The sequence below is a fragment of the Adiantum capillus-veneris genome, chromosome 5, assembly GCF_014529385.1.
Source record: "Adiantum capillus-veneris isolate H3 chromosome 5, ASM1452938v2, whole genome shotgun sequence".
NCBI lineage: Eukaryota > Viridiplantae > Streptophyta > Polypodiopsida > Polypodiales > Pteridaceae > Adiantum > Adiantum capillus-veneris.
This window is the reverse complement of record NC_140935.1, coordinates 148093153-148115543: the sequence shown is the minus strand read 5'-3', so window position 1 is coordinate 148115543 and position 22391 is coordinate 148093153. Positions and strand designations below refer to the sequence as shown.

At 42.1% G+C, this 22391-nt stretch overlaps 2 protein-coding genes across 2 annotated transcripts; both read right to left on the bottom strand.

Annotated features, from left to right (window-relative positions):
- Positions 1-2530: 2530 nt before the first annotated feature.
- LOC147458262 (uncharacterized) lies at positions 2531-6556 on the bottom strand. Its single transcript, XM_086512940.1, has 5 exons — positions 5605-6556; positions 5409-5487; positions 5268-5339; positions 3974-4050; positions 2531-3857 (listed from the first exon to the last, which is right to left on the bottom strand). The coding sequence occupies exons 1-5, from the start codon at positions 5617-5619 to the stop codon at positions 3828-3830; spliced, it is 273 nt and encodes a 90-aa protein (XP_086369066.1). The 5' UTR covers positions 5620-6556; the 3' UTR covers positions 2531-3827.
- A 144-nt stretch (positions 6557-6700) lies between these two features.
- Positions 6701-8945, bottom strand: LOC147458261 (uncharacterized). The gene is made up of 5 exons (XM_086512939.1): positions 8777-8945; positions 8570-8697; positions 8453-8484; positions 7732-7881; positions 6701-7646 (listed from the first exon to the last, which is right to left on the bottom strand). The coding sequence occupies exons 1-5, from the start codon at positions 8880-8882 to the stop codon at positions 7607-7609; spliced, it is 456 nt and encodes a 151-aa protein (XP_086369065.1). The 5' UTR covers positions 8883-8945; the 3' UTR covers positions 6701-7606.
- Positions 8946-22391: the final 13446 nt, after the last annotated feature.

Genomic DNA, 22391 nt, shown 5'->3' with positions numbered 1-22391 from the left:
GGTTGGTATTGAATGTTGGGCTGAAAACTTTGAATAAAAGCGGCCCACTTAATATGTCTATCATCTATTAAGGGCTGAGAAAGTAAATATTTGACTTGATCAGTTTTAATGATCAAGTCAGTACCCGTTACATAGTGTTTCCAAATTTTCAATGCATGTACCACAGCAGTCAACTCTTTATCATAAGTATTGAACTTTGTTTCAGATGGTTTGAATTTACGACTTTCAAAAGCAACTGGATGGTTATCTTGCATAAGGACTGCACCGATACCTTTCCACTAGCATCAATGACTGCCACAAAGAATGGTCTTTCAAAATCAAGCAATTGCAATAGAGGTACATTAGTCAAAGCATGTTTAAGTGCATTAAATGAGCTTGCTTGTAAATCAATCCATTCATAAGGTGTGTTTTTCTTCAACAGGAGAGTCAAATAACACGATCTGTAAGCAAAATTACGAACAAATTTCCTGTAATAGCTACAAAGACCGATAAAAGAACATAGCTCATATAAGCTTTTGGATTCCCCCCCCCTGTGACTCATCTTGGCAAGTAGACACACCACACACACACTTGTTTAAGTTCACACAAAGCAAATATGTGCTACCTTGGACATGAGGCCTAGACAAGCTTAGTAAACAAAGACTAAAGTCAACTTAATAAATGAGGAAAGGTTGATCCAACCTTAGTCTTTAGCTTTTCCCTTTCATTTAATAAAACCATAAACCTACCCTTTTATTAACTAGCTTTTGTGCAAGACCTTTGCACAAACCTTGGAGGCTTATGAAGCTGATACAGGGCTACAGCCTACCTGCTAATTTAGGACATGCTAAATTAGGATAATCTTTGGTGAAAATAAAACTCACCCTTTGGGGTTTAAAACTTTCACCTCCTATGCAAAACCTTAGCATAGTACTTTGGAGGTGCCGCCAAGCTAATTCCAAAACCTGCTAAATTTAGACATTTTGTGGCAAGTTGAAATTTCACCCTAAGGCTTTCCAAACTTCATATTTAGATTCTAAAGAGTTATTCTAATGACTTGAGCTTAGCACACTCACTTTCTACTTTTAGATTCTTATGATTGCTCTCGATTATCTCTTTCGTCATGTACCTTTAATCAAGGTTGTCCGACATATTTATCCCTCCTTGACATGTATCTTTCACTAAGATAATTAGTTAACAATTAACCTTGCTCTTTTATAGATTTTTCTCCTTTTTGACCAGGTTGGTTCATTAGCACTTAATCAATTTTACTTGTTCTCTTTTTATTTTACATGAACTTAAGTGGCCAATTTAAGTTGGAATGTACTTTTAGAAGGTGAGAAAGTAACATTCATGACAATATTGACGACCACATGGCAACCAATTGGGAATCTAGATCCATAGTGGGAGTCAATATTATGGGAATGGTCATGATCACTCCCAACCGTCAACAAGAGTCGGGTAAAGGGACACCAAAGAGCATTGCAGCACTGAGCTGATACAATACAAAGCCTCCTCAATTCCATGAGCTAATCTCGACAATTATGGTTGGCTTGCAGGTACTAACATTCCTAAAGTTGAGGTGTGTGCATTTTGTGCGTTGACCTCAAGTGTCATGATTGGCTTACAACCTACACAGATTACAGGTGCTGATGTGGTGGCCATCCATCCATTGTAGGCTGAGATTTTGGCTTAAGAAGGGACAAGAAATGGAGGGCCACGATGCATTGCCCCCCGATACCCGACCTTGATGGGGTAGGGAATGGTCGTGCACTGACAATTCCCACTAATTAGGGAGAACGGCGGAGGCCAAGAGCGTTGGTTATGAGAACGGTCTGTCCATGACCATTCCCGGTCATCAATGGTCGTGGGAGAGGGGGGGCAATACTAAGCAACCAATTGGCAGGAATGCTTCAAGGCGATGGTCCTCTGATAACATTTGACGCTTGCACTTATGCAGTCCGCATGAATTCCAAGGGCTATTGAACTACGAAGGAGACGCTAGATTACGAATGTTGAGGTGTCAATAGCGCAACAATTTCCTCTTGCTAATTTGGATGTGAATGATTAGTGCACTGTAGTGCAACAAATTCCTCATGCTACTTTGGATGCCAATGATTGGTGTTTGAGATTCTGGAGGAACGCAGGTGAGTCATGGAGAGAGAGGGATGAAGGCTTGCAGCTCATCATCATGAGGATGCACTCACGTTAAAGCATGATCATCGTTCATTTGTTGTTGGCTAAGGTGCTCTCCTGTGATGGTTTTATTATCTCCAAGGAGATGGGAGAGAAATTACACAAGAAGTTTTGGACAAATTCTCACAATAAGTCCCACATTGTGACCTACCTCAACATCATGAGCTTCTGCGAGGGAGGCACCGCATACCTAGCTAGGTACGATTGGGAGCAGGAACCAGCGGCCCGGTGGGGGGGCTGGTGGTCCCTGCTCCCAATCGTACCTAGCTAGGTATGCGGTGCCTCCCTCGCAGAAGCTCATGATGTTGAGGTAGGTCACAATGTGGGACTTATGCTGGTGGTCCCCTGTCCCCAATCGTACCTAGCTAAGTATGCGGTGCCTCTCGAGCAGAAGTTCATGATGTTATGCATTGTATGAAAAACACTGATAAAGACTCTATTTTCCTACATGTGAAAATCTCTAAATCTTCTTGTGAAAGGGATCAAGGGATGCAACTCATCATCATGAGGATGCGCTCACGTTCAAGCAATAGCAGACTCAACAGGCCACCATGCATGAGATGAGAAGGGGTGCCTTCTAGGTAGTGAATGTCCATCCACAAAGAGTACACATGATACCTCCCCCTACAATGTAGGACCATTGTGAGGTGTATCCGTGCAGAGTCATTTTGCCATCTAGCTATGATAAGAGTTGTTTCTTCCTCTCAATGCTCCTGCCATAGAGCGTCAATGCTCTAGAATTCCTCCAAAGCCCTCAGAGGAAGGAAGGGGGTGTGTAGTCAAATTGAGCACAATCATGCAAGTCACATACACAAGGTTTTAAATAAGCTCAAATTTCTGCAATTGTATATTGAGGCTTAAAATTATTGGCCAAAGTGGACAAATAAAATGCAAGGTTAAAAGATTAATGAAGGTGAAATAAACTACACAAACACACTTTTGAGGTGCTATTAAGAGAGAGCCTATTATGGACATGCTAAGTGCTTGCTTATTACTACGTGAAGGATAGTGGCGTGAGAACATGCCCAATACATGAGTAATGAGACAAAAATTAGTGCTTATCTAAAATGCACGAGCAAAGAAATTGAATCGATTTTGTGATCAAGAGAGGAACTTCAAAATAGGCAAATATGATCATGTGCTTAGGATCTAGTAGATTAGAAATGCTTATTTAGCTAATGGCTTTGATACCATTTTGTAGGAATTAGGGAGATTTAGATGAATTCAAGCAATCGTAATCCTCGAGATTGTAATCCTCGAAATCTCCCTAATCCCTACTTTCGAGGATTATTTAATGTTGAATCAATTGTAATCCTCAAAATCTCCCCTAGTTTGTTAGGGTTGGTTTTGAATGTTTGTTTGTTAGTAGTCTTATCGAGGAAATTTAGATTGCATATGAACTGACGGGGCTGCGGGAGTAACCATCAGATTAGGCTAGATTCTATCGAAATTTAGATTGCATATGAACTTGTGTCCCATATGGACGGGGCTGCGGGAGTAACCATCAGATTAGGCTAGATTCTATCATCCATATATGCCTTTCTTTTTGTCATCAAATACACTTCAAACATTAAACATACTAGAAAGTAAAAATATTAAATTATGCATTAACCTTGCATTTCAATGCCAAAGTCATAAGTAGCCCTTCTCCCTTAACCTCTTACATCAAAGGTGCAGATCGCCTGTGTAGGAAATAAGATGGCAAAGTTAGACCTCATTCATAACCTGCAACAACCATAAACATTTTGAACACATAATTTATTATAACTTTGTAAACTCTAGAAATAAAATCACTTACTCTTTCCAAATTCATTTGGATGGATAAGCTTGTAATTCTGTTCCATTCAATAAGAACTCGCTTGAAACTTTGCAAAGCTGAAATCCAAATGAACAAAGTTCGAAGTATTTCCAAAAAACTCAATAGCTCTCTGTGCTTCATCCAGATACCTTCACTGATTTCGACAATGAGTTGCACTAACAATCACGTGATTCAGATCACCTACATGATTTCTCATAGTAGTAAGTCCAATTACTTTTCCTCTTCTATCACCATCTCCTTATTGGGAGAGCTTTGAGCTTGCTAACAACGTAAGAAAGACACAAAATTGGCATTCCTCCACTGCGACAGTGCGTATAGATTGACCATGAGCATGCCCTTAGCAATATATCCTGTATGATACATGACTATCTAATGGGCACTCCTAAAGGTGCCTAGTCTTCAAATATGATAGGATCTTAAAATTGAAGAGCATCCACATCATGTCAAACTTCCTCAGGTAGGAATCGAACCTACACCTTATTGACCAAAACATCAATAGCTCTTGCCTTTAAGCTACCGAGGAGCATAGCTATATGAAATGTTACTCTCAATATACCACCATGCATACATATCTGTGTGATAGGAACAATACCGAGATCTCTCTCAAGATCCCATCTCGAAGATCCTGGAGAGAGAGAGAGAAGGGAAGGGAGGGGGGGGGGGAGTTGTTTCAATAGGAGAATCCGTTATAAGCATAATATGCATAAGTCTAGTTCTAACCAACAAGAGCAAAGGCAAGGTCAGCAAAGCAGTGACATGAAGATCCAGCTTTACGCTTCCATTGCTATATTACAGCATACCCACATACTCGCACCAAAATCATCCAGCTAGAATTCATAGAAATTTGCCATCAATTCAAGTTTGAACAAATTCATCACAACCCAAGGGAGTTGATAGATCAGATATTGGACTCGTAGCCACTTCTCCTCTTTTAATAACACCCAAATTGGCTTTGGAACTTCGCAAATTGAGCATGGCTGGCAACAGTTATTCATGACTACTTGCAGCAACATATTTGAATCATAATCAACAAGATAACTGCTGCACAATATAATCTCTTCGGCATGTGGACAATTCAGGCGTACAAATTGAGCGTAGGCATTGAAGAGTTGCTCTGCTATGGTTCATAGTGTCCAGCACTCCTCCGAATGTTCTGACATGCACAAACGGAACAAGAAAGCAACAACTATACAGAAAGGCCAAATTTCTGGGAAAAGCAACTTAAAATTGCACATTGTATATGACAGCTGAGGTGGTGCGTCCTTCGAAGCACCTCGTGCGAGAACAAAATCACTTAGATAAGCTGTCTGATGAAAGTCAGAGCACCACTCCTCTGCAATAACTTCTGAGCAATAAAAAAATGTAGATATTACTTCAGTGTTGTGTGGACTCCATAAACCTGTGGGACACAAACCTATGGACACCAGCGATTCTCGACTGGGGCAACTGCAGACTACTTCACCAGTAGAAAATGATTGTACATGCCCATTCTTCTGAGAACAAGAAGTAAATTTGAGTGCATGTTCCAACTTCACAGAAAAATTGAACATTACAAAAACGGCTACACAATGAAAGAACATAACAAAACGACAAAGCAGCCGAGAACATACCCAGATGAAGGTCATCAATTACGGTACCCATAGACTGATCGCCTAGTGTGAGCATCTCCACCTTCCAACATAAATTTCTTTCTTCTGACAACCTGCTGCACGCAAAATAGATATAGTCGTCTTCATTAGATGCTGATTTTTATTTAGCTGATCACCTTTCAGCTTGACAGTGAGTCCCTCACTAAACATCCTTCGTAATCGTCACATCAACCATCTGAAATATTTTGTCTTATGAGTTTCCTGCCTCTGTATAAGAGAGTAATCATTTCACTTCTGAATCACAGAGATGCACGCATCAACTGCTGAAGCTATACATCCAGGTCCTTCATTTTACCTGCAACACATTGAAAATATACAACCAAAACACATTCATACACTGATGCTTGTGCAGTTGAAGGTACTCACAAGGCGCCCAGCAAATAACAGCCTTCCATTGTTTTCGCATATATGCACACAGAAGTTGATGGAAGGTTTTTCAATCGACTTAAATTTTGCTCTTTGAAAATTGTCCTAAAGTTGTAGAGTGTGCCTTCCATTGTTTTCGCATATATGCACACAGAAGTTGATGGAAGGTTTTTCAATCGACTTAAATTTTGCTCTTTGAAAATTGTCCTAAAGTTGTAGAGTGTTCCTGCACTGTCGACTGCTTTAATAGTTTCTTTTCAAGTTTTGGGTTTCCTTTTGGGGTTTTAAGGGGTAGAAAGGGACCGGCAGCGGCAGCGGTGGCAAGGGATTTGGGGGGGGGGGGGGGGGGGGGGGGGCTGATTTTGTTGTCATACTTTCACATCAGGAGAGAGCTCTATTTAACACCAGGCATGACCGGACAGAGAGAGAGAGAGAGAGAGCATATGGCGAAGGCCCTTCAATTGCACCCTCTACCCTTTACATTCTTACACATGTTGCATGTAGAGTGCTCCCCTAAATTTTTAGGTGAACTTACAGTTCTGTTTCAGAGTGTTGACATATGACATACTTTTTGGTGGCCACATCACTCTCTCTCTCTCTCTCTCTCTCTCTCTCTCTTGTGCATTTGAGTATGCAGTGTGTGGACAGAGAATCTTCCAGAGATGCCTTCAGAAAATGTGGCAGGCAGATGTGGGACTATTGCAACCTCTCTCTCTCTCTCTCTCTCTCTCTCTCTCTCATTGTTGAGATCCTGCAGGCAGCATCTCCTGTTGCCATAGCTATTGCCCAAGAGGCAGGTGCTGGCGAATGCCACGCAACGCCCTATTATTGCAACAGGTCAAGCGGATGAGCACTGCGAGGGTGTTGATGTGATGGCTATGAGAAATGGCATAGGCCGCATCCTGGAGGTCTGCAGATCAAGTCTGTTCTGGATCGAAGTTTTACATGAGAATGGAAAAACTCGTTAAGCTTTAGATGAGAATGGGAGGAATCGTGGAGGTATACATGAAGATTCACTGGAAATTGATTTAGAAACTACCAGTATGTACCTACAATATAATATACCTACATGGATATCTTTTACGCATAGAGGCAGCTATCCATAAATTTCGATACACCTCAAACACAGACATTTCTCTTAAGTACTTTCCTGATGCACCCAATCTTTTGAACTATACAATCAAAATCTGTTTAATTCAAAGCCTTTATACCTTACCTTGGCATTGCACCACCCCAAATCCATCATAATGTATTGATCTTGAATTAACTACCTCATTAAACAATTGTATGATCTATCTTACTCTAGGGAGATGTTCACATTACAAGGAAAAAACACCAACCAACCAAATCTCTCTCTCTCTCTCTCTCAACCAGAGCATCAAGCCACATAAGAGCACATCACACACGCTCACAAATGCCCCCACCCAAAGCAACACACACCACAGCAGAGGGGGTGAAGGCCCCCTCCAACACCAATTAAGCTTTTTCTATTATGTCCTGATCCACCCCGTGAGCGCACCCATAGGGGAAGGATCATATTCGACACATGAGAGGTTTACATCCGGCACTTCTAATTGATTCAGTAAAGCCATTCAGATTAAGCAACACCCAAATGAAGAGGACAAAGGCATCCATTCCTGCAAATCACAATTTTTAATGATCAACACATGCTCACACAAAAAAACAATGGTCTAGATTAGTAACAAGAAGAAAGAGACATACCCTGAAGCAGATAATTGAATAAGACCGTCTTCTGCAAACCGAGGCACCATCATCATCATTCGAAAATTTGCAGTAATCGAGAGTGCAGTGTAGACAGCAGGTTCTCTGCATTCGACCTCAAGAGAGACGGTAGCTCGATGATTGACAAGGCTAAACATGTACATCATGAGGAGCAATCTGAGGACTAATTCCTGACAGACGTACGCTAAAGTAGATAATTGCATGCAGTATAGACGGCGCGTTCCCTGCATTCAACCTCAGAGAGAGAGCAGCTTGATTGCAGACAAGGCTAAGCAAGTACACCATGATGCGCAATCTGACGACTAATGCAGTGGTTTTCAATGTGCTACCTTACTAAACAATCACGATTCATGAAACCCCTTCAACCACTATCTATTATGTCTCTCTATCCGGCTAAGTGTGATCTCTGTGGAGATCTCCAAGTTGAATCAAAAAATCACCAACCTCTCTCTCTCTCTCTCTCTCTCTCTCTCTCTCTCTCTCTCTCTCTCTCTCAACACATCATCATGATGTAAGAAGAGCGCACACACAAGCCAGGCACACCGCGATGGAGGGGGTTAAGGCCCCCTCCGACACCCAAAAAATATTTTTCTATTATGTATTGATCCACCCCGTGAGCGCACCCATAGGGGAAGGATCACATCTGACACATGAATGGTTTACATCCATCAGTCTAAGTCATAGAATGATCAAGCCACACCTGAAGATGGAGCCAAGCAGTGGAATCCTTTCCTGCAAACCACAGAAGAAACAATCAGCACGCCCATGATTTTGTTCATTGCAGGTCAAGACAAAAGAAACAAAAGCAGCGACATACACAAAAGTAGATCGCTGCATGACAATGTCTTTTCAATCGCTCTTCAAATCGCACACTACCATCTGGGAAGCACTCTACAGAGACGAGTTGCCTGCATCCGAACGTGCTTGTACACTGCACTTTCGTCCCTGTAGAGTTTTACCTGTTGCTTCCCGTCAAATTGGGTTGGGAGCAAGATATGGCTATGGCGTTTCTGATCAAGGCAACCTTCTCTCTGAGATCGCGAGAGAACGCGACCTTGAGTTGCTGACAAGACAACTATAAGCCAGCACGGTCGAGATCTGAGAGAAGCGCAAGAGGCGCAAACGGCCATACCTGTGGGCGATGCCCTCGAAGCGAAAAACGTATGGCAAGAGTTGGTACCACTTTATACACACCTCGTCTAAAGTCGGCACATTATTTTTCGTTTTTAAAAGCACACAAAGGCTAATTTGACGGTCAAAAGTGTGTGTGTCACTCTGTGTGTGTGTGTGTGTGTGTGTGAGAGAGAGAGAGAGAGAGAGAGAGAGAGAGAGAGAGAGAGAGAGAAAGAAAGAAATTAATACAAAGGGAAAGAGAGATAGGGAGAACAAAGACGAAAAGTGATTTTTACCGTGATTATCTAAGAGGCTTTTGGTGAATATTGAAGCATAGCATTCCACATGGAACTACAAAATTGAACCGTGGTAAAATAGTTATGCTAAAAAGCTAAAAAAATGGAGCACGTCGACACATCGCACAGCAGGTGCATTGCTACCTTGAACAAATCAATGCTGAGGAGTTGTGGTTGACGTCCTCCTCAAGGCCAAAGGCAGTGACATTGACGTGAGCAAGAAACAGCTTTATGATGAGATTTTTGGTCAAGGACTCTTAAATTGATTTGTTTGCATGTGCAACACTTACACTAGGATTCTTGATGCATTTAGTCACTCCTTTTTGTTGGATGAAGTTTATAGGATCCAAATGTAGGACCAAGGTATTCCCCTAAATTTAATCGCCTTTATCTGTGACTTAATGTCAATTTAGAAAGGTCTTGAGATACTATGGTGTAGTTGTCCTGTAAGATTTAATGGCCTAGTAACTTGTGTGTAGCGGAAATTAGCATGAACATAGTGAGCATATTATTAGAATAGATTCCTAATTAGCATAACAAGAGTGCTTGGGTGGAGAGAGCAACAAAAAGCATAACACCTAGTTAGATAGCATGAACAATACTTCAAAAAGAGAGAGAAATTAAGCTATTGACAACAGTTGAGGACCGGATTTGCATGGAGCCGGTTCCCCCTCCAAAAGGCTTTGTATTATGGTTTCTCCCATCAAGAGAGACATTTTACAATACAATTCTTTGTGTTCCTTCAATACTAGCTAGTGCAATGAAGATGGACTACTTCAAGCACTAAGCAAAACACTTATTAAACACAACATCAATTCCCTCACGGTCTCAGACCCAAGACCTCACACACCTTCGAAGATGGTGAGAGCTAGCGGGGTGTGAGAGTAGATTGAGAGGAAGAAGGAGTAGTCTTACGAGAAAGATGCACATCTCCTCACATAATCACTCATATGAGCATAGCTTAGCTTAGTAATTAGCATGGTAGAGGCATTGATGCTTGGCTCTTGGTTGGATTTGCATCACAAAGCCAAGAGTTGTTGGTGTAGGCCTCCCTTCTCACAAGCTTGGAGTAAGTGATAAGCTTTCTGTTAAAGCTTGAGAAGAGAGAGAGAGTCTTCTTACTCTACACATAAGCTTGTGTGAGTGTGTGTGGATAATTGCCTTTGAAAAATCAATCCCCCCTCTCTCTCTCTTGGTCAACCTCTCTTGCTATTTGCTCTTGCTAGGACCTCATTGGACCTCTCCCAACTTAGCCAATGAAAGTTAAGTAGCATAAGTGATAGTCTTCTGACATGTGTCCCCTTTCCTCTTTTGTGAGAGCTTTAGGTAATTAATTAATTCAACTAAACTCTCATTGGACCCCTTTGTCTCCTGGCCAATAGGAATCAGGCAAGCCATTGGGCTGTTGAATGCTCATTGGACCCCTTGGGAGACTGTCCAATAGTCTTCTAGAGAGCTTAATTCCTATTGGTTCTTTTATTAAGTGTTTTTAAATTAATTAAACTAGATTTACTCTAGCCTTATTCTCATTGGTCCACCTCCATGGCCATCCAATAGGATTTGAGTACATCTTGTGGGCATCTGTGCTAGGGAGCTGACATGGGGAAGACTTTTTGGCACACACATTAAGCATCCAAATTTCCTAAGCTTTTGACCATTGGACACAACCTTTGAATTTTGGAACCTTAGCATTTTGGAAGTCTTAATGGGTTGAACCTTGGGGTCTTTTAAGCCCATTGTTGCACATTGCTCTTTTGCAGATGGGCCCCCCTTTGGGTCTCTATTTTCCCTCCTTTGGATCCCTACTGTGTCTGCCAGCTTAACCAATATTCTAGCTTTTTCTCCCCTGACACTTCCCCATACTAAATGATCATTTTAACATGAGAAAATCATTTAGGAGAATTAGATATTAGTTATTATGACATGTCCGACCACCTAGTGTGGGAGGACACTCAGTTCTTGGCATATAGTCTCTATTGGTAATATAAGGAGGTGCTTGCTCCAGTCAAGGCACGCTCGTTTAGGTTCAGTCTTGCCTCACACTCACGCACACCACAGTGGTGGAGGCGGCAGGCATAGTTTTCTGAAGCATTCACTTTCTTGCGGGGCTTTCTTGCTTGGCGCAGCCATGGAGTTCTTGCTTGACACAGGGTAGAGAGAGAGAGAGAGAGAGAGAGAGAGAGAGAGAGAGAGTTGCTTAGAGAAGGAGTACTGGCGCTGCCATTCCAAATGCTCAGAGGCCTCACTCAATGCCGTTTGCAAGTGCTCACACCCTTTTCCAGCTAAGGCTCACATCGATCTCTACAAGTCTGCGAGTCAAGGCAATTCCTTTTTGGATGTTGGCTTTCTCTGCCACTTCATTCTCTAAGGCTTTCCCGAGCTTATCACTCTTCATGCAGCGTATGAGCTCGGAGCTGCAGGTCTACATGGCGTCGCCTTTGAATAGAGGAGGAGGTTGCTCGCTGTAGCCCCAGTTCTTGCCGACACCTGTATCATATCAGCCTGCCATTTTTTCCGTCGCTCTTGCATACACGAACCTCACAAGGAAAGGCACAATGGCCTTCATACAAAATGGGGGCCTACTCCTCCTGCTGGTTGTTATGGTGTTCTGTATCACTCCTGCTGCGAATCCTCATGTGCTCTCAGAGGACAAGATAGAGCTGGCTACCTAGCTTCTGATTAAAGCAGAGGAGATGTTTCAAGAAGAATTTTCACGAATGGCCAAGGCTTCTACTGTTTTCTCTCAGGATTTATCCCCGCCGGGAAGAATACGAGTGTGAACGCCAACAAGCCTTCTCGCAGTTCACAAAAGGCCCGGCGCCAGTGATAGGATTTGACGCCCATCTGCCCTTCTTAAGGCATTTTGCCGGTCGTATGAAGGCCAAAGTTTTTTTGAGTCTGTCATTGGAAGGGCTTGTTCAAAAATTATCCTTCTATAGAGAAGGGTGAAAAAATAGAATACATGTCAATGAAGGGCTAATTAAAAAACATTTTAGATATATTAATGCTCATTTATAATATCTATATGTATATTGGTTATACTCATTGACAGAATATAGTATCTTGCCTTGTAAATTATGCAAAATTTTCTCATTGGAAGGGCAAACTAAAAATAGACCCTTCTATAGGGAAGGGTGCATTTTTCTACAACCCATCTTTTGAAAGAATAGGTTGCCCTTCAAATCCTAACACTGAGGCCCGCTCTACAAACAGCTAGTTATAGAGCACATGCAGGTGATTCTAGCTACTCAGTCGTTGAGGACACCGGAAGAACTTCAATTTGAAATATAGATCAAATCGATAGGAGCTACTGCATCATGGTTGCGGAGGTGCTTGTTTATTGGGTCTAGTTTGGAAAAGACCATGGAGGAAAGTTTTTCTTTTTCTTGGTTACCTTTAACTACTTAATAGTAGGTGGTGTTCAACAATCGGTAGGTTGTGTTCAATAAAGTACAAAGTCACACTCACCGATCCCCTTATGGCGATGGATGTATGTCGCAAAAAGTTTTATCTCTTTGTTATGAATTAGCCCCTAGTTGTTCCTTGTCTTGTCCATTACATTGGGATAGCGACCTAGTGTTTGCATTAGCGAGATATACAAGTTCCATGCTTTGATGATGTTCGCATGATGTCACGTCTAGCCCCCAAGTTCAGTCCCCTAGCCCCTAAGTCGTTGTATGATCTCTCCCCCCGATGAGGCGTTGGAGTTGATCTCTTCATTTAGAGTCCCTTTCCGGTCCAAACTTGTAAAAAGATGTTCATCTTTTTCTCCCTAAGGGGGGAGGTGTGGTGTAGGTGTCCGACCACCTAGTGTGGGAGGACACTCAGTTCTTGGCATGTAGTCTCTATTAGTAATATAAGGAGGTGCTTGCTCTAGTCAAGGCATGCTCATTTAGGTTCAGTCTTGCCTCACATTCACACACACCACAATACAGGCTCGAAAGTATTCCCCTAAATTTAATCGCCTTTATATGTGACTTAATGTCAATTTAGAAAGGTCTTGAGATACAGGCTCGAAAGCAAGGGGTTTGGCACTACATTGGTTCACATGAATGCAAGATTTGGAGCATTTTCAAATGCTCTATTGGTGTTTGATGAGCTTCGCCCACCTAATGTAGATGCTTGGAATGCCCTTATGGATGTCAATGTATGCCAAGTGTTGTGAACTCTCTTAAACACACTTAGTGTTGGGTGAAGAGGGGGAGATCGACCGCTTAAAGTACTCAACATAAGCTTTCAAGCCATCACCATCAAACTGTCCACTTCTTCTTCCAATTTACAAGCACACACACTCACCTAGACTATGACACACACACACACACACAGTAAACAGAGAATTGATATAGACAAGCTTGTAAGTGAAGTCGCGGAGCGGAGCGTGGGTCGACTCTCTCTCTCACACACACACACAGTGAGCTTACACAGTACAGTACGCAGAGATCTGTTAGAAGGGTTATCTCCCAAATCCTTAGTATTCACAAAGAATATGTTAGTATATACAAAGAGTTAGAGGTAAGTGAGTTAGGCGGGCGGCCGGCCATATCCGCATAAGAGGCCACTTGGGCTTTAATCCCAACAACCTCCCACTTAAAGTCCAATGTGGCACTTTAAGTAACTGTAAATCTATGAACATAAATGTACAAAGATTTACATGGCTGCCATCTATCCAATGCCCAATAACTCACGACAATGCACAAAGCCCTCTCCTGGAAGTCCCTTTGTGAGTAGAGCAGCAGGATTGTCCTTGGTGTGGATCTTCAGCAGTTGTATCTGCTTGTCTTCAAGTACTTCCCTAATGAAGTGATACTTCACATCAATATGCTTAGTCTTCGAATGGAACACTGGATTCTTTGCCAATTGTATAGCACTTTGACTATCACAATATAACTCTGGCATATCTGCATTGATTCCCAAGTCTGCAACCAATCTACCAAGCCAAATAGCTTCTTTGCATGCCTCATTTGCTGCAACATACTCAGCTTCTGTAGTAGACTGCGTAACACAATCTTGTAATCGAGAGCGCCATGATATGGCACCTCCAGCCAATGTAAAGACATAGCCTGATGTAGATCTCCTCTTATCCAAGTCTCCTGCATAATCTGAGTCAGTGTATCCTCTGACACTCAAATCCTGACTACCATAGCATATGCGCATACTCTTTGTATGTTTTAAGTATCTCATGATACCTTTCACTGCCTCCCAATGTTTCTTGCCGGGATTTGACATATATCTGCTAACCACTCCCACTGCAAATGCAATATCCGGACGTGTAGCAATCATTGCATACATCAAACTACCCACTGCAGACGCATATGGAATCTTATCCATTTCAGCCTTTTCTTCCTCAGACACAGGACAATCTTGTTTGCTAAGTTTCACATATGGTGGCAATGGAACACTCAATGCCTTTCCCTTCTCCATATTGAAACGGTGCAAAACCTTGTCAATATACTCTGTTTGAGATAACCAAATCAACTTCTTTGATCTGTCTCTCTCAATGCGCATACCAAGTATATGACTTGCCTCACCCATGTCTTTCATGTCAAACGATTTTGCCATCTTTGACTTCAAAGCTGAAATTTCTTCCAAGTGTTTGCCAGCAATCAACATGTCATCCACATACAAAATAAGGATCAGCCAACTGCCATCCTTAGCCTTCTTTGTATATAGACAGTGATCGAACTCACTACGTTTGTAGCCTTGAGAAAGCATAAACTGGTGGAACTTATGGTACCATGCCCTCGGTGATTGTTTTAAGCCATAAAGACTCTTTAACAACTGGCATACCAAATGTTCCATGCCTTTCTCAACAAACCCTTCTGGCTGTTGCATGTAAATTTCCACATCTAAATCACCATGCAAGAACGCTGTCTTGACATCCATTTGGTGCAACACCAAATCCAATATAGCAACCAATGCAAGAAAGCATCTCAATGTAGTCATCTTGACCACTGGAGAGAAGACTTCATCAAAGTCAATGCCTTGTTCTTGCTTAAAGCCCTTGGCAACAAGCCTTGCTTTGTACTTTGGCTGACTATCATGAGCGGTGATCTTATACCTGTAAACCCATTTACAAGGTAGAGCCTTTTTGCCCTGTGGTAATTTAACCAACTTCCATGTCTGGTTTTTATGCAGAGCTGTCATCTCTGACTGCATGGCCAACTGCCATTTTTTCGAGTCAACCACTTGTAATGCTTCCTTGTAACAAGATGGTTCTCCGCAATCTGTGAGCATGACATAATTTAGAGATGGCACATAACCATCAGGTGGTTTGGAGACACGCTCAGAACGTCTCACCACAACTGATTCTGCCTCTCTAGCCACTATAGGCTGTTCCTGAGCCTGACCATGCTGTCTTGATGTGCTAGCACTAGGTCCATCTTCCCTGAAGACAACTCTTCTGATCTCCTCTGTCTTCTCTGGCTTAGCGTGAAACTTGGCTTCATTGAAATGCACATCATTGCTACGAATAAGCTTTCTGGACTCAGGATCCCAAAGCCGGTAACCCATCTCGCCCGATTCTCCGTAGCCAAGAAATATACACTTCTTGCTCTTTGGTTCTAACTTATTTCTGAACTCCTTAGGAATATGGCTATAAGCTTCACAACCAAAGACTCTGAGATGCTTATACGAAGGTGCCTTGCCTGTCCATAGCATCTCGGCCACTGCACTCTTATCCAGAACCCTACTAGGAGACCTGTTGATCAAATGGACTGCTGTAGCCACTGCTTCCGCCCAAAATCCATCAGGCAACTCAGCATTTGACAACATGCTTCTGACCTTCTCTTGTATGGTCCTATTCATACGTTCTGCAACCCCATTCTGTGAAGGATTATATGGTGCAGTAAGTTCCCGCTTAATTCCTTTTTCTTGACAAAAGTCTTGAAAAGCTTTGGAAACGTACTCTCCACCATTGTCAGTTCTCAAGCACTTCAGCTTCTGACCACTCTGATTCTCCACCAGCTGCAAGAATGTCTTAAAGACCTTGAGCACCTCATCCTTGTGCTTCAAGAAGTAAACCCATACTTTGCGAGAATAGTCATCTATGAATGTACAAAAGTACGCTGCTCCCCCTAGTGACAAACTAGGCATTGGTCCGCATAGGTCACTGTGTACAAGAGCTAACCGTTCGTCCCTACGATTCCTCTTTGATCTGTGCGGTTCCTGTGTTTGCTTACCATAAACACAATGCTCACAAAACTCAAAATCTTGAAATGAAAAGCCAGGCAAATAACCATAATGAGAAAGTATTTCCATTCCTCTTTTTGACATATGTCCCAACCTACGATGCCACAGTGACACACTTGGCTGCTCAATCACATTAATTACATGGTTTTTAACCTCTGAAACATGTAAAGTGTACAGAGTTCCTGACTTGCTGCCATGTGCTACAGTCATCGAACCTTTGGAGATCTTCCAAGCGCTGTTCCCAAAAACTGTCACATAACCCGCATCATCCAACTTCCCTGTACTAATCAAGCTCTTTCGGATTGCTGGAACATGTCTGACATTCTTGAGCCATAAAGAAGAGCCATTCTGAAACTTCAACTGCACATCTCCCACTCCAAGTATGTCACAAACCTGCTCATTGCCAAGTCTGACATAATCTTTAGTAGCCACATATGATGTAAACCACTCTTTGTGCGGAGAAACATGTAAAGATGCCCCTGAGTCGATAATCCAATCACTCATAGCATGTCCATCCTCTGCAGTCAAGAAAACAGAATCAAGATTGCTTGTAAGGAAGATGTCACCAGCTGCTATACCAGAATCACTGTCTGAACCAGATCCTGTGACATTCACCTCTTCAATCTTCACTGAACTCTTCTTTTCATCTTGCTCATAACTCTTTGTTTTGCCTTTTTCTTGTTTCCACTTCGTACAGTCTCGCTTCATGTGACCCTTCTTGCCACAATGGTAGCATTCTATGTCATCCTTTGACTTCGAATCACGAGACTTACTTCGGTTTTGTGCCTTCTTACCCTTCTTCTCTTTAAACTGTTGTCTCCCTCGAACGACCAAAGCACTATTGCCTTTGCCTTTGTCAATGTTCTTCCTGTTCACTTCCTCTGTGAGCAAGCTGCCTTCTACATTGGCACTTGTAAGACCTTCTGGCGCGACAGAATTACTTAACGCTGTACGAAAAGTATCCCAACTGTCTGGCAAAGTGATTAAGAGAAACATAGCCTTCACTGAATCTGGAAAGACTATCTCTTGTGCTGTTAACTGGCTGAAAATTGAGTGAAATTCATTCAGATGATTTGACATGGCTGTCCCTTCCTTCATCTTCAAATCCACCAATTTCTTGAGCCAGTAAATCTGAGAAGCAGCACTTTGTTTCTCGTACATATCACATAGCTTTTGCCATACGCCATACGCTGTAGTCTCTTCTGCTACGTTGAAGTAAACATTTTCTGCCAGTGTCAGCATGATTGTGGAACAAGCTAACTCGTCAAGCTCTTCCCACTCATCTTGAGCCATAAATTCTGGTCTCTCCCCTTTGAGCTTCAGTGGCTTCACTTGTTTTTTCTGCACCAAAACCTGCCAAATCTGCTTCTTCCAGAATGGAAAGTTTGTGCCATCCAGCTTCTTTATGTTGTAAAGAGTCTCACTGTGAGAAGATGCCATATCTGCCAAACTGTTTACTCCTGAGAAAAATCCGGCAGAGTTTCCCCTGTAAACTGGCCTCTGTACACAGTAAACAAGCTATAATCAACAAGCTGAACACCTCTCCTCAGGAACTGTCAGTATTTTTGAAAATTTTTGACAGAGTCTCCCCTGTAAACTGAGCTCTGGGAACCAAAAGATAGCTCAAGAAACAATCATAAATAGCTGACCAATGACAAATCTAAAAAATCCCTGTAATATGCTGTCCTGTAAGCATACACTGTCTCCTCTCTGGGCGATGACAGAACCTGTATCTGTCTCAAGACTGAACCCTGAACAATGCCTCAACGGCCTGACGCATAAGATGCAATCCAGTGTCTACACAAAGTCATACATCCTAAGGGATAAAAGTCGCCGAAGAGGATGCGTGTAGAGGGGAACTCCAGCAACCTAATCCACCTCACACTGGGTAACCCAGCCCCCAGTGCTTGGCTTCAAAAAACCTCACACACGACCCTCTCAGATGGCTCAGCAAACTGCCCAGAACTAGCATACATCCTATAATAGACCAATCACTGTCCTATGACCGCTGCGGCGGTCTGTCTGCTAGCGTGACTCACAACTAGCAGACCCACAATCACAGTACATCAATCTGCAATACATGCCAGTGGTGTCAAGCCGTCGTATGGCCACACCTCCCCTGGAACCTGGCAAGCACAAGAAGTAGCAATGCAGACTGCAATATATATATCTGATGATATATATGTGTACCTGGTCTATAGATGATGCTCTGAAGACGAATAAGTGATGTATGTCGATGTCGATATTAATGTCGACCACCTCCTGCTTGCCAATCTACACAAGACGGATTTCTTTGCGGCTGAAATCTATCTTCTGCTGTAGTGCTCAGAACGAAATTCTGAGGGCATCAACGGCTTCGAAAGGGGGGTAAAACCCCAGGTCGCCTGATGGAAACGCTCCCGGAACGCCGAGTGTGAATTTTCGAACTCCGGATCCAGAATCTGCCGGAAAAGTGCGCGCGCGCGCGATTGCGCAAATCCGCACTGAACCAAGGCTCTGATACCAATTGAAGTCGCGGAGCGGAGCGTGGGTCGACTCTCTCTCTCACACACACACACAGTGAGCTTACACAGTACAGTACGCAGAGATCTGTTAGAAGGGTTATCTCCCAAATCCTTAGTATTCACAAAGAATATGTTAGTATATACAAAGAGTTAGAGGTAAGTGAGTTAGGCGGGCGGCCGGCCATATCCGCATAAGAGGCCACTTGGGCTTTAATCCCAACAGTAAGGAGGTGTAAGAGATGTGTAAGAGATGGGGACTAGATTAGAGAGTACACAGCAAAATAACCATAGCTTAAGAGAGTAGAGAAGAGAATCTGCAAGAGAAAGGCCTAAATCTAGCCCCAAACTCCACGGCACCTCTCTTGTGGAGTTGGTATTTAATATATTACTTTGAGTTTAAGGTGCCAAAAATTGAGGCCCCTCTTTTACAACCACTTTACTTTTGCAAATGAGTGAAGCTCATTAGTTCTTGCATGACCCATAAGGGGAGTTCCCACTACAACTATTTACAGAGCCATAGTGGCTTATTGAAATGATGTTCTAAGATACTGTGCAAATATAAAATGGCCAAGAATAATTGCCGTCGCCTCTTCATCAACTCCCCGCATTCCACTCTACAAAATCATCATCAACTCAATTAGTAAAATAAATAGACAGCACATAATTAACCATTACGCCCAGCTATCCCAATTGCAGTTAACCACTACAACAGGAGGGTGCCCAATCTCGTAACATCCCTCCCACCAGGGATAGCAATTGTGCTCAGTTGCTCAATAGAGAAATCAACTGGACCGTGAGTGATGGAAAGTGTGGAGAAGGTTGGGAAAGTTGCGAAAAAACTTTTCAGGCATCCATTTGGCATCCTCTCTAGGGTGGCCCTTGAAAGTCAAAAGGTAACGGTTATAAACCATTCCAGTGCGTGTAGTGGTGGTCTCATGGTCAACTATTTTGTCAGGGATGAGTTGCTCTTCTTGGTCTACAAGTGAAGGTGGGTCTTCGTAAATGTGGTGTGTAGGTAGGGGTCCTCTGAATGGTCGTAAAAGACTAATGTGAAATGCATTGTGAATGTGCCAATGTGCAGGTAATTCTAAACGAAAAGAAACATCATTAATGACAGCTGAAATTTTGAAAGGTCCATAAAAACGAGGAGCAAGCTTAACAAAGACATTAGTATCAACACTTTTGATCCTTCGTTTTTCGATGCGAAGTAAAACATGATCACCTTCTTTGAATTGGTGTGCCTTGCGGTGCTTGTTAGCATGCTTGGTGTAAAGTTCTTGTGAGTGTTTAATGGCAGAATGCACACTTGCATAAATATCATGAAAGTCAGTAGTGAAATCATCAGCGGCAGGCACAACATTAGAAAGACGTGAAGCAGGAGTAGGAAGTGAGTGACCGTATACAATTTCAAAGGGAGATTTACCCGTGGTAGTGTGAGTGGTGTTGTTGTATGCAAATTGCAAAATATGTAGGTAGTCATCCCATTTCTTAGGTTGAGAGGAAACATAAGCCTTCAACAAGTCAATAATAGTGCGGTTGGTGACTTCGGTTTGACCATTAGATTCAGGATGAAATGCAGAAGTAAAGTCAAGTGTAGTGCCAAGATTTTCAAATACAGTAGTCCAAAAAGCACTACAAAATTTTGAGTCTCGATCGGAAATAATCACTTTAGGCAAACCATGATGTGGAAAAACAGTCTTCAGAAACAAAAGTGCAGCTTGATGTGCTGTGAGTGTTTTCTTACATGGAACGAAGTACGCTTGTTTAGAGAAACGATCAATAATAGTCCATATCATGTCATGTTTGTGCGTTGTGAGTGGGAAACCAGTAACAAAATCCATTGAAATATGTTCCCAAGGTCTTTCAGGAATGGGGAGAGGGTGTAAAAGTCCCAATTTCTTACCTGTAGCTGCTTTGATTTTTTGACAAATCAAACAAGTGGACACATACTGTTTAACATCCATTCTCATAGTAGGCCAATAGAAATCACGACATAAATTTTGAAAAGTTGCAGCAAATCCTCTATGTCCAGCATAAGGTGGTTTGTGCAATTCTTCAATAATTAATGTACGAAAAGATTTAGTCACACACAATTTTTGTTTGAAATAAAGGAAGTTTTCTTGAATAGTGTATTCGAGAAATGTGTGTACAGAATTATCAAGCATGTGCAACCATGTCGTTTTGAAGTCATCGTCATGTGCATAAGTGTCAGGCATAGTGTCAAATGAAGTTCCCGCAATGGTTGATAGATGATTAAGTGAGGGTCTTCTACTCAAGGCATCAGCTACAACGTTTTCTTTACCAGGCTGGTATTGAATGTTGGGCTGAAAACTTTGAATAAAAGCGGCCCACTTAATATGTCTATCATCTATTAAAGGCTGAGAAAGTAAATATTTGATACTTTGTTGATCAGTTTTAATGATCAAGTCAGTACCCATTACATAGTGTTTCCAGATTTTCAATGCATGTACCACAGCAGTCAATTCTTTATCATAAGTACTGAACTTTATTTCAGACGGTTTGAATTTACGACTTTCGAAAGCAATGGGATGGTTATCTTGCATAAGGACTGCACCGATACCTTTACCACTAGCATCAGTGACTACCACAAAGAATGGTCGTTCAAAATCAGGCAATTGCAATACAGGTGCATTAGTCAAAGCATGTTTAAGTGCATTAAATGAGCTTTCTTGCAAATCAGTCCATTCATAAGGCGTGTTTTTCTTCAGCAAGAGAGTCAAATAATGTGCTTTGTAAGAAAAATTACGAACAAATTTCCTGTAATAGCTGCAAAGACCAAGAAAAGATCGTAGCTCATGCAAGTTTTTGGGTCTAGGCCAGGATTGAATGGCTTCAATTTTCTTTGGATCGACATGAATTCCTTTACCCGATACAATATGTCCCAAATATTCAATTTCAGATTGGAAAAATGAACTCTTTTCAGGATTCAAATACAAGTGATTTTGTGCAAGCAGATCAAATACACGTGTTAAATGTTGCTTATGGTCTTCTTCAGATTTACTGAATACCAAAATGTCATCAAAAAATACAATCACAAAATCTTGATGGTCAATGTAAATTCGATTCATCATGCGTGTGAATGTAGCTGGTGCATTTGTCAAACCAAATGGCATGACAAAAAATTCATAATGCCCAGTTTGTGTTCTGAAAGCAGTTTTGTAGACATCATGTTCAAACATTTTCACTTGGTGATATCCTGATTTAAGGTCAATTTTGCTAAAGATGTTTGCCCCTTTCAGTTTGTCTAGTAGATCATCCACTCTAGGAATAGGAAACCTATTCTTAATGGTGATCTTGTTTAAAGCCCTGTAGTCGATACACATACGAAAGGTTCCATTTTTCTTCTTGACAAGAAGTACTGGAGCTCCGTATGGTGAACTACTAGGTCGGATTAGGCCTCGGTCAAGTAAATCAGTGATTTGAGTTTGTATTTCCCTGTGTGCGGTAGGATTTACACGATAAGGTGCTCTACAAGGAGGTTCACTACCCGGTATGATGTCAATTTGGTGGTCTTCTG

Bases quoted from the DNA above. Each gene is read 5' to 3' on its own strand.
- LOC147458262 (XM_086512940.1), bottom strand. The intron at 4,051-5,267 runs GTGCTTCGAAGG...TTTGGATTTCAG, and splicing joins TGATTTTGTTCTCGCACGAG to CTTTGCAAAGTTTCAAGCGA. The intron at 3,858-3,973 runs GTAAGTGATTTT...TTTCCTACACAG, and splicing joins TCCAAATGAATTTGGAAAGA to GCGATCTGCACCTTTGATGT.
- LOC147458261 (XM_086512939.1), bottom strand. From the start codon at position 8,882: ATGGCCGTTTGCGCCTCTTGCGCTTCTCTCAGATCTCGACCGTGCTGG. The intron at 8,485-8,569 runs GTATGTCGCTGC...TGTGGTTTGCAG, and splicing joins ATGCAGCGATCTACTTTTGT to GAAAGGATTCCACTGCTTGG. The intron at 7,647-7,731 runs GTATGTCTCTTT...TGTGATTTGCAG, and splicing joins ATTCAATTATCTGCTTCAGG to GAATGGATGCCTTTGTCCTC.